The 12270-nt window shown below is 29.5% G+C and overlaps 1 protein-coding gene across 2 annotated transcripts; it reads right to left on the bottom strand.

The window, feature by feature from the left end:
* Positions 1-217: 217 nt before the first annotated feature.
* Positions 218-11224, bottom strand: LOC100204600 (lysoplasmalogenase TMEM86A). 2 transcript variants are annotated; one of them, XM_065791845.1, is made up of 3 exons: positions 11201-11224; positions 10377-10484; positions 218-1158 (listed from the first exon to the last, which is right to left on the bottom strand). In XM_065791845.1, exons 2-3 carry the CDS (start codon positions 10416-10418, stop codon positions 466-468), a joined length of 735 nt encoding a protein of 244 aa, XP_065647917.1. In that variant the 5' UTR covers positions 10419-10484; positions 11201-11224; the 3' UTR covers positions 218-465. The 2 variants fall into 2 exon arrangements, with proteins under 2 accessions (XP_065647917.1, XP_065647916.1); XM_065791844.1 differs by lacking the exon at positions 11201-11224 and adding an exon at positions 11037-11194.
* Positions 11225-12270: the final 1046 nt, after the last annotated feature.

Genomic DNA, 12270 nt, shown 5'->3' on the forward strand with positions numbered 1-12270 from the left:
TTCAATCAATCAATCGTTATTCTACATTTTTTCAAAACTTTTGACCCTTTGATAAAAAATTTAGAGAATTATAAAAGCCTGACATTTTCCTTAGACTAATGAAAAAATTCTTGATTGCAACACCGGATGTATGTTACTCTAATTATGCATTAGTCTTGGAATCAAAATGTCTTAAGAAAAGGCACTTTCTTATGTTTAAAATAAAACTATATATATATATACATATATTTATATATATTTAATTTATAAAATATTTTAAATACTTGTATATTATTGACTATTATAAAATTATACTTTAAATACTTCTAATTAACATACTTTAAAAAATAGTTTGCAACCTTTTTGTCTGCTAATATCACATTTCAAAATAAACAATAAATTAACAAATGGTCAGATGTGTCCTTTTATTAGTTTACTGAGAACTGTTTAATAATAATTATTAGAAACATTATTTATAAAAAAAATCTAATTATTCTTCTTCATTCTGATTCTTATATTTGTTTTATTAACAGCAGACATTGCCATGAATAATTGTGCAATATAGTATGATGACATTGTTAATACTCTGGATATGGGAACAGGTGCCACAAACTTGTCGAATCCAATTATGAAATCTGAAAGCATAAAAAAGGTTGCACCAAGCACTCCACAAAGACTTGTCCATGACCATACATTACCAAGAATATCAATAGCTGCAAATGCACGCCAACCCATTGAGCAAATTAACCAAACATAAACACAAACACAGGGCAGTAACAAACCTTGTAGTCGAGGATAAAATAGATACAAAGAAATTAAAACCATTCCAAAAAACGGTATACCTTTTAACCAACGATAAGAGGAAAATCCAAATGCACTTATATAAGCTAAATGCGCAATAGCAAATGCTCCCATGGCTTGGAGAAAATGTGTTTCACCCCATATTAATAAAGCATCTCCAAAGCAAGAAAATAGCAGACCAATAAATACTCTTTGCCTGTAAAAATGTTCTTTTTGCAAACTAAGTCCTTGACTGATAACAAATCCCATTAAACAGCATATCGGTAAACACTTCAGCACAGCTGCAAATAAGGAAGGAGTTTCAGCAGGCAACCAAGCAACAAAATATATAACCACTGTTTTGAAGAAGGGAATGAGACGAGGTCCAACATGAGTCAACTAAAAAAATACATATCATCAATATCATCACATCACATCATCATCATCATCATCATCATTATCATCATCCACATTCCACTGCTCAAAAGTTGATAATAATTTTTCAACGATGATTAAATTGACTACCAGATTTTTCAAAGTCAACTAATTTCGGCTTTTGACTAGTCGAAATTAGTTGACTTAGTAAAATTGAATAGTCAATTTAATAAACTATGGAAATCCCACTAATCAACTAAAAGTTGATTTAGTTAAGTAGTAATTTTAACATCCTTATATCTTTTTATTAAATTTTTTTTAACTACAAGGGTGGTCTAAAAAGTTTCTGACCTCAACGTGAAGATGGCAGCACTTGTAATAAAACCTAGTGAATTTTGTTATTTATCTGTAGACAATTATCAAAATTTTAGCTCTTTTGGACATGCAGTTGTTATGTAAGGGTAATTCCATGTCAAAACAATAAGTCGAAATAACCCACCATCTCAGAAATACTTGATTTTTGGCACAAATGCAGTTAATAGTGTCGTTAGGAATAATCAAAAATAATTTGGAGCCAATTTCATTATTTTAAGAGTTAAGGGTCTTTAAAGTTTGAGGTTTTTTATATTTTATGTCTATAGCAACACTAAAATGTCAAAGTATACACAGTTACATTAACCATACGTTTACAAAATTTAATAGGTATAGAAACTTTTGAAGAAAGAAATCAAAAATCATTACTTAAAGTTATTAGATCTTATATTTGATTAAAAACTTTGAAATGTAAACCGGGTTTTTAACAATAATTTTTCAGTAAACATGTCTAGTTTAAGATTAATTGCAGAAAAGGTATTGATCTATTCATTTTAAATCTTTACAATAATAGTTTATATATAAATACCTGTAAGAGGCAAAAATTATTTCACTGTTTTTTTATGCACATATCTACTTTTTTATTGTTTTATTTTTGCAATTTTATTTTTTCATTTTTGTTTACCGTTTTGGTTATAATCTCGATATAGAGATTATAACTAAAATAATTTCTCACAAAAAAATAATAATTTCTCACATAAGTATTATTAATACTCAAATGGTAAAACCAATTGCTCCATTTAATTGATTAAACAAGAAACCAACAATTCATTTTTATTTTAAACTAAATAAGTGTAACCATAGCTATGATTACACTTATTTAGTTTAAAATAAAAATGAATTGCTGGTTTCTTCTTTGATTAATTAAATGGAGCAATTGGTTGTAACATTTAAGTATTAATAATACTCATGTGAGAAATTATTATTTATTTAATGTTGGTTTTAGAAAAATGAAATGTTGAAATTAAATATTATTATAATGGCTGGAACATCACAATGCTCAGTTACCATTTACAAACCACATTGGAAAATTTTTTTTCAAGATTTAGCTCCAGATGAGCAAAATTTAGTTTCGATTATTGACTTATGTTTTCATCATCAAAAGTTCTTGAGAAGTTCCCTGTGTTTCAGAATAAGTGCTGTGATCTGCTTTTAGTTCAGAAAAGACCGTGCAAAAGTTAGGAAAGCTTGTCATAAATTTTTTTATAAATGTTACTTTGTCATAATTTTATGTTCTTTATGTTTAATAATACTAGGCACATTTTATTTGATCAAATTATTTTTTTTAATTTAGCATCTCTCAGAGAAGTCATGTTAAAAACCATAGCTTTAAACAACAGGTTCAATATTGTACCTGGTCAAAAAATTTGTACAAATTGCTTAGTCAAATTAAAAGCTTCCACTGAAATTAATACTGATAACATTGATATTGCTGATGATTACACAAATGAAAGTATAAATAAAGAAAACATTTTTAACGTTCAACGAGAAGCTGATATAAATAAAAACTGACAAGAACTTTCTGATTGTCTCAGTATAATTGGCATGTCACCAGTCAAGCTTCATGGAAAACCATTTGCGAATCATATGAGAATTGGGAAAAAAAAAATTAAAACTATTACAACAGTTTTCAAAGAAAAGTTATCAAGTTCTTTAAAAATTCCATTGACAGAAATTGAAGTTTTTGATAATGAATATATTCTTGATTCAAAAAAAAAAGTTGTTCAGTTCAAAAAATTGTTAGTTTTGATAAAAGATAAACTTGAAAAATGCTGTTTATTTAGGGACAAAATTCAAGTATTGACTTTGTGCCCACAAGAATGGTCAATTGAAGCAGCAAATGAGTATTTTGGTGTTTTAAAGTATCTAATAATAAAATCTAGATCTTTAGCAAAGAAGGAAGGAGTTCTTGCAGCTCCACAAACTAAGCGAGGTAAAATGATGCCTAATCAAATTAATACTTTAGTGAAAAGTTTTTATGAAGATGGTGAAAACTCTCTCCAGATGCCTGGTCAAAAAGATTTTGTAAGTGTTAGTTGGAAAGTCCATATGCAAAAGCGACTACTTTTATCAAGCTTAAAAAAGTTATTTGTCTCATTTAAAATTCTATACCCACATGTAAAGTTAGGTTTTTCCAAGTTTTGTGTTTTAAGACCTAAATGGTGTGTTTTGCCAAACTCATCAGGAACCCATTCTGTGTGCGCTTGTATTTACCATCAAAACATGAAGTTAATTCTCCTACTCATTAAAATATGAACTATATAAATTTATTGTTTGTGATATGCAAAACAAAGAATGCATGTTAAATCGATGAACACAATGTCCAAAAAATACATCTAAATTAGAAGAAAACCTATTCAAACTAATAGGGCAGTTTGAGGAAGAAGACACTATCGAATTTAACCAATGGGTTACTACTGATAGATCAGATTTAGTTATACAACTTGTAAGCATACCAGATTATGTAGATATGGTGATGGAAAAACTAGTCAAGCTAACAGCCCATTCATATATTTCTAAATGTTAACCTAAATATTTAAAAAATCTTAAAGAAGAACTGCCATCAAATAGTGCAATAATTCTAGTAGATTTTGCAGAAAACTATAGTTCTGTTGTGCAGGATGAAGTACACGGTTTCCATTATAATAATCTTTAGTGCACACTTTATCCAGTAGTTGTGTACTATAAAGAAAATCAAGTTTTACATTCCACTTCATATTGCATTATATCATATGATAACAATCATGATACCAATGGTTTACAAGATACAAAAATTAATTATAAATAATCTGAAGCAAAAGATACCCAGCATTGCAAAAGTGATCTACTTTTCTGATGGTTGTTCATCTCAAAATAAAAACTGCAAAAACATTTAAAACCTATATCAGCACAAATCAGACTTTGGAATAGATGCGTTTTCTTTTCAACCAGCTACGGAAAGCAACCTTGTGATAGTATAGGTGGAAGAGTTAAACGGCTTGTAGCTAATGCTAGTTTGCAGAGAATTTCTACAAATCAAATATTGAACTCACATGATATGTTTACATATTGCACTAACAACATCAAAGGTATAAACTTTATTTTTATTTCAAGTGAAAGTTTGGTTGAAACAAGATTATTAAAATCTGAACGATTTAAAAATGTAAAAACAATACCAGGAACAAGAGACTTTCATGAATATATTCCTGTATATGAAAATGATGAAGTTAAGATGAGATACTGCAGTGATGACACTATGCCAAGTTTGACTTACATGTTTAAAAATTGTGAGATGCAAGGTGATGTGCAAAGTTGATGTGGAATTTAAATTTATGTTTCAACATGGCCCTTGAATCTTGAAAGATATTTGCTTGCTTCTTTTTATGAATTAAAATAAAAAATACTTATAAAAGTAAATTATTTTTTTGACTAGCTCTGGGTGAATATACCTGTCTTTAATATTTAAATAATTTTAATTAAGTTCATTAAATATGCATATTGTAGCTTCACACATAAGTAAGAACTCTTACTTTCTGGTTGTGCCTAAACATAAATACCAATCAATCTTCTGTCAAATCTCATTATACTTTCAATTAAATGTAAAAATTAAATTTTTTAGATTAGTAAGTCAAAAAAACAGCTCAGTTTTTTTTTTTTTTTATAGATATTTATATATACTTTAAGAATATGAAATGTTCTTGTACAAGGGCAATTATGTCAGTTGTTATACCACTGGTTGGTACCAGCCTATAATTATTTAAATGGTCTCTAATATCACTAATAAAGCTTTTTAAAAGTTGGTCAACCGGAGTTTAAAAAAAAGTGGAAAAAAATAACTCAATAGTTATTATGAAGTTTTTCAATCAATGTCCGGCTGACTTGTAGGATACGCTTTTTTAGGCAATGGCTAGGAGAAGCCAAAATACTCATCTTGGGCAAATGTTAAATGCATCCTGCTACTGTGTTGTAGAATGCCTCCTAGGCAAAGACTTATTAGGTAAACAGATTCTATCTGTTAACCAGCCCCGCACCCCCTTCTTCATCTATTAGGCTGGCACAGATGTATTTTTAATACATTGTTTCCAAATTAGGATGTTGAATGCTGGATCATCTTGACTCAATCCATGGGTTTTGCTTGTGTCTCCGTTTTTATGACTAGACAACTTACTCTTTTATTCCTAATAAGGGTACATCTCTACAACTCAGTTTTATGGTTCTGAGGCCGGCTGGTAGTCAGGTTTCTTGAACTCTGTGGTAGCTCTCAGAGAAGCTGATACAAATAAAGGCTGTAAAGTATAAGAGTACTAACAGTGCCATGTTGCATTTTGATGGTGTCCCTATACATACTTTTGGAGTGCATTGCTGAGGCCACATTTTGAACCCTTTCTTATGGTTTAGGGTTTCTTAATAATAATGAGACAATTACTTGGACTATTAATTAGTGTACTGAGTATTATATGTACTTTGGGTCAAGTTCTTTAACGAATTTAAAAATGACTAAAGTACCAAAACCTATAAAACAAAAAACCATTGCCATCACAAAGTTCTCTAAACCTATCATTCACTAATATTTGTGGCCTTTGAAGTAACTTTTCTTCTGTTGAGTCTTGCAAAGTTCACCAGACCTACATGCTCTTTGTGAAACTAATTTGAGTTTGGCTGTCTCAACTTGTGATCTTAGTGTTGATGGTTATCTTCCTTTAATTGGTAAAGGCTCCAATAGGCAAATGCTTGGCCTAGGCATATACATTCATAAAATTCACCCATTTCTCAAGAAACTAGGTTTAAATCAATTAACTATTCTTTTTTGTGTTTTTGTTTAGCACCACTTCACTATATCGTCTTTCTCTTTGTTCTATATCACTCTCCTTTATCTCAAGACAGCACTCTTTTTAATGTTATTTCTGATCAAATTAACCAAGTCCTTTCTCTTTATCCATCAGCTTACATTGTTGCTGTGGTGACTTAAATGCTCACCACACTGAATGGCTTGTCTCTAGTGTCAGTGATTCTGCAGGTGTCAAGGCCAACAATTTTTGCCTTTCTCAATCTCTAACTCAAATAGCCAACTTTTTAACTTGCTTTCCAGACAACCCGAATCATTACCCTTCTCTACTTGACTTATGTCTTGTTTCTGAACCTAGTGAGTGCTCACTTTCTCCACATTCACTCTTAGGTACTTCTGATCACGGTTTAATCTCTCTAAAACTATTATCTGATTCTTCTTCATTATCAGAATTCCCTTACAACTACCTTAAAGCTAACTGGGACTCTTTCCATGACTTTCTTTGTGATGCTCCTTGGGTAGATATCTTTCATCTTCCTGCTGATAAATGTGCTTCATACATAACTTCTTAAAATCAGGCTGGCATGGAATCTTTTATTTCCTCTCCACAATTCCAAGTCAAGCCCCACTCTTCTCTTTGGTTTACCTCACATTGTGCTGCTGCAATTCTCAGAGGAAAGCATTACTTCCATATCTATCACCAAAACATTTCTCCAGAAAACAGATGTCTCCTTACTATCACTAGAAATCATTGTAAAAAGGTTTTGTCTAATGCCAAAGCCCACTATTCTCAGGTCATGAAATTTCGTATTGCATCTCCAAAAATAGGCTCTCGTGACTTCTGGAGAATGTTTAACAGTATCTATAGCAAGGGCGAATCTGTTATTCCACTTCTCTTGTACGGTTTAGATTTTGTCACCTCACCTAAAGACAAAGCTGAATTGTTTACTAAGAACTTTTCATCAATATCATCTAGTGATTCCATGGAAAACGGCATCTGTTATCCCTATAATACTATATATAATAGTATTCCATATTATATATATAATAGTATTCTATAAACTATATATATATATAAGTATTCCATATTATATATATATATAATATAAACTATATATATAATAGTATTCCATATTATATATACAATAGTATTCTGAAAACTATATATATAATAGTATTCCATATTATATAATATATAATATGGAATACTGTTGCCTATCTGGGGCGGATCTTCGAATGATGCCTTTTCTTTTTTCAGACAAGGTGCAAAAACGCATTGTAAACATAGTTGGACCTGCTCTTGCAGCCAACCTCCAGCCATTATCGCATCGTCGTAATGTTGCTTCTCTTTCTCTTTTCTACAAATACTGTAACGGGCACTGCTCTAAAGAGCTAGCGCCTCTTGTGCCATCTATTAAAATTCATTCTCATGTTATTTGTCATTCAGTTAAGTCTCATCCTTTTTCTGTGACTATTCCTAAGTGCTTCAAAAACTCTTATTCATCTAGTTTTTTTCTTGGATCATCAATTCTTTGGAAATCACTTCCATCATCTTGCTTACCTGATTCATATAATTTGCAATCTTTGAAGTTGTCTGTCAATCGTTATCTTGCTCAACAAATTTCATCTTTTCTCTTCCAGCAACTTATAACTCTAATAGTGGTTGCTTACAGCCTTGTTTGAAGCAAAGATATTCGGAAAAAAAAAAATGGTCATCTTTTTATTTATTGCAAATTAAAAGTGCAAACCTTACCAAACCATTATTACCAAAAATAAACATTTTAAGAACCACCCTAAACCTATAAAGGTGTAAGTTCTTCCAACCATTCCAATTGAAAGGTTAACTCATTGTTAGACATTTAAATCACTCCAGCTTCCATTGCTAAAATAATATCTCAATTAAACTCTATTACAGCTTGTGGTCTAGACAACACTCCTGTCATAGTCTTGCAAAAGTGTTCTCCAGAACTCTCTTCAATACTCTCTAAACTATTTAATGAGCGCTTGACTGAGACTTTTCCTTCCTGCTGGATAGGAAGTGACAAGGGCCCGGATAAAAATGAGACAATTTGCAAACCCGCCCCTGGCCCTGGCAAAATTATAAGATTTAGCATGGCTTGATAGCTGAGGCTAGAAAAAAATTTATAATAATTTGTATATTATAATTTTATACTTACATTTACTATTTATTGAATACTGGCATATATTAATATATTTTTAAACTCTAATTTACTTTCAACAAAGTTGCAAGCAACCACTATTAAGTTATAAGTTACTTTAACATAAAAGATGGGATTAAAAAATTAGAAATGGTTAACTAAAGACTTAAAAAGTTGTAGGTTGTATATAAAAGAAAAATATAAAGATAGGTAAGAGTTATAAGGACAGATTAGAAAGAAATGAATCAAACATTTGTTAAAGAAGATTAAAGTGATTTAGGTATCAGCATGTAGAGAAGTAGCAGCTTCAGGATTAAATGGTAGAGGTAGAAGTAGGAAAACTTGAAGCGAATGCCTTACATATTGTATAAATAAGCTTTAGTTGAGGAAAGAAAATATTTTAGATTGTTTACATTAGAGAAACAGCATAAATAAAGAAGATTAAAGCTTGATGATAATGATAATGATGATAATGATGATGATGATGATGATGATGATGATGATGATGATGATGATGATGATGATGATGATGATGATGATGATGATGATGATAGCAATGATGATTATGATGATCATGTTGATCATAATGATGTATATCTATGCATATATATATATAAAAAATATAGTATGAACTTTTAATTAAAAAAATATTTTTTAGAATGTATAGATGTTTATGCAGCTCTGGCTATATATTATCAAACCCGGTCTTGGCCCCGGTCAAATTTCAACCCTGATCGCTTCCTACTGCTGGAAAATGGCATCTGTTACTTTAATTTTCAAAAACTCAGAGAACATTCTGGCCCTCTAATTATCATCCAATTAGACTTCTTTCTATTATCAGCAAGGTCTTTGAGTCTTTGATCAACAAATTTCTCACATCCCGTCTTATGTAAAATAACTTACTGTCAGACAATCAATATGGTTTTTGATCCTGTCGCTATACCACAGATTTGCTAATTCCTGTGACTAAAAGATTTTATCATTTATTAGATGGAAGCAAAAAAGGCTAGGGCTATTGCTCTTGACATATCTTAAGCATTCAACAAAGTTTGGCATACTGGTCTTCTCCATAAGCTTCTTTCATATTGTGTTTATGAGAAAGTTTTTGAGATTATCAAATAGTTTTTTTCTAACCGCTTTATAAAACTCATCCTCAAAGGCCAACACTCTTTTTTATTTTCAGTAACTTCCGGAGTACCTCAAGGTTCTATCCTTGGTCCTGTTTTGCTTTTATCTACGTTGATCTTCCCGACAACGTTACATTAAAAGTAGCTCTTTTTGCTGATGATTCACTTTATACTCCTGTCTTGACAAAAACTCTTTTCAATCGGTTAGAACATACAGCCCATCTTGAATCTGATCTCACTTCAGTAACAGATTGGAATTCGCGGTGGCTTGTAAATTTTAACTCCAACAAAACTTATTGCAGTTATTTACTGCAAACAACAATCACAATACTGTCAACATTCTTATACTAATAAATGACAACTCTCTCACTGAGTTTTCTTGACTGATACAACCTTCATCTTTTAAAGTCTTCTGTCAACCATTTTCTTGCTCTATAACTCTATTCTTTTTTTCTAGTAACTCCCAAACTAATAGTGGTTGCTAGTCTTGTTGTCTTGTTGGGAGTGAATCAGAATAAAAAAAAAAAAAAAAAAAAAGGAGAAAAATTTGGAAACTTCAATGGAAATTTTGCTGTAAAAAAAAATTTACAAATATTTAAAACCAGGTAATGTTTAATTTAATGGAATAAAAAAAAAAAAAAAAGGAGAAAAATTTGGAAACTTCACTGGAAATTTTGCTGTAAAAAAAAATTTACAAATATTTAAAACCAGGTAATGTTTAATTTAATACCAACATTTGATATTTAAAATTTACACAACTTTGATTGAAGCCACTTTTAAATATATATAATACTTTCTTTATAACTAGAATCAACCTACCACATCAAATGGGTGAAAGTGAGCAATCTCTTTACCACACATCTTTATTAAAATAAGATTACCACAATTTATTATATTCAAAGTCAGTGTAAACCAGTATTTTAATTTCTAAATTAAAAAAGTAAGACTTTAGTTTAAAAATATTATGCTACAAAAACTGCATGTCTCGTAAGCATATTTTTCAATGGTTTTTAAAAGTATGCATAGAAGACATACATTTTGAAAAGATTTTTGAAAAAAAAAATTTTATAAAGACTTTAAAAGAAAACTTATATAAAATTTAATAATACCAATTCTAATTATGAAAATATATATATTTAATTTGTAAACTACTTAGGCAAAAGTAAAAATAAAGTCACACAAGCACAAACTTTTTTTAATTACTTGTCATGAATTCAATTAAATTAATTAACTAGTTACAAATATTATTATTATTATTTAACTTATTAATTACATTTACCTTAAAAACTTAATTTACTCTGATTTTCAATAAAAGTATTTTAAAGAGAGTTTTGTTTGAAATTTATTAACGTAGCACTTTAGACAGTGACAAGGTTACTTTTTCTGACAAAATTAGAAATTTTAAAGTTTGTAAATAATTGTAAATCATTTTTTAAAACACTTAAAATACAAAGCAAAATAAATATTAAGTTTATTTACCTAATAATGGTGTAACTATTTCAGTTTTTGACTGAAACTGAGTATTTTAAAAAACAGTCTGTTGTGATACACAAAAAAATAATTTAATGCTTTAACTATGAATTAGACAGAAAATAAGAATGTTAATGATACTGCAGTGATAAAGACTATATTCAAAATAATACCTGGCTATGTTAAAAACATTACTAAACACTGTTTATATAAACGTTTATCATGTGATTTGTAAATGAATCGAATTAGTTATCGCTGACTTACTTAAACGAAAACAATAGGTTGTTATTTATAGACAAGAGTAAACGCATCGAGACATTTATTGTGTAATGTTGTTTTGTTTTTAACAGAAATAAAACGGAATTTAATAAGATCCGAATCTCTCAAGAGATTCTAACTTATCTAAATAGAATAGAAAAGTTCAGTAACTTATAAAACGAGTTTTAAAATGTTAACTTATTAAACGAGTTTAAAACTTAAAAACTCAATAAATGTTTTTATTTTGAAAGAAAATAAATTTACGATAATTGCCGTAGAAAGCTTTAAAAATTCTAGTTACAAAAAAAAATGAACATCACACTTGTCACAGAAAATCAGCTTTCTGTGCAACATTTATATTCAACAAATAGCTGGTTTTTTACAATCAGCGTCTTCTAGGGAGTAAAAGTTGCCTTAAAACCGTTATGGAAAGAAATATTTTAAATTTCAAATTTTCAGTAAAGTAAGACAAATTTTCAATACAATGTTTTCTTTTGTCTCAAAAAAGAAAAATAAGGTTTTCACAAGATGCAACATAATATTCCGTCATTTTTATTCGAACCATTGTCCCTTGAAGAACACCGATTATATTAAATCTCTAAAGATTATTTTACTTTTCTTTTAATCACTTTTAGCCCTAATGGTTATGCTTTTATCACACTCGAATGCACTATGGGAATTTTGTAACCATTTTTTTTCAAAAAATTCACATAATATAAAAATCTAACACAAGTGTCTTCGACAAAAATTTTTGACGCCAAAACTTTTGACGTAAACGGATGTGCTTTTGTAAACTAATTTAAAAATCTCTAAACTTTGTAAGATTAACGACCTATTAGATATTCATAAAAATACACTATTGAAAATATTTATTGAGAAGAAGTTTGATAAAATAATAATTAAATCATTAAATCTTCGAGAAGAAAACATAAAATTGAAAAAAAAACGGTAAGCTTAAGAAATCAGTGGAGTTTGTTAGCTAGAA

This window comes from Hydra vulgaris, chromosome 02 (genome assembly GCF_038396675.1).
Source record: "Hydra vulgaris chromosome 02, alternate assembly HydraT2T_AEP".
NCBI classification, from domain to species: domain Eukaryota; kingdom Metazoa; phylum Cnidaria; class Hydrozoa; order Anthoathecata; family Hydridae; genus Hydra; species Hydra vulgaris.

Excerpts from the sequence above, each read along its gene's own strand:
- LOC100204600 (XM_065791845.1), bottom strand. The coding sequence starts at position 10,418 with ATGTGTGGTAAAGAGATTGCTCACTTTCACCCATTTGATGTG. Across the intron at positions 1,159-10,376 it reads ACTTTCACCCATTTGATGTG|TTGACTCATGTTGGACCTCG; the intron begins GTAGGTTGATTC and ends GTATTTTTTTAG.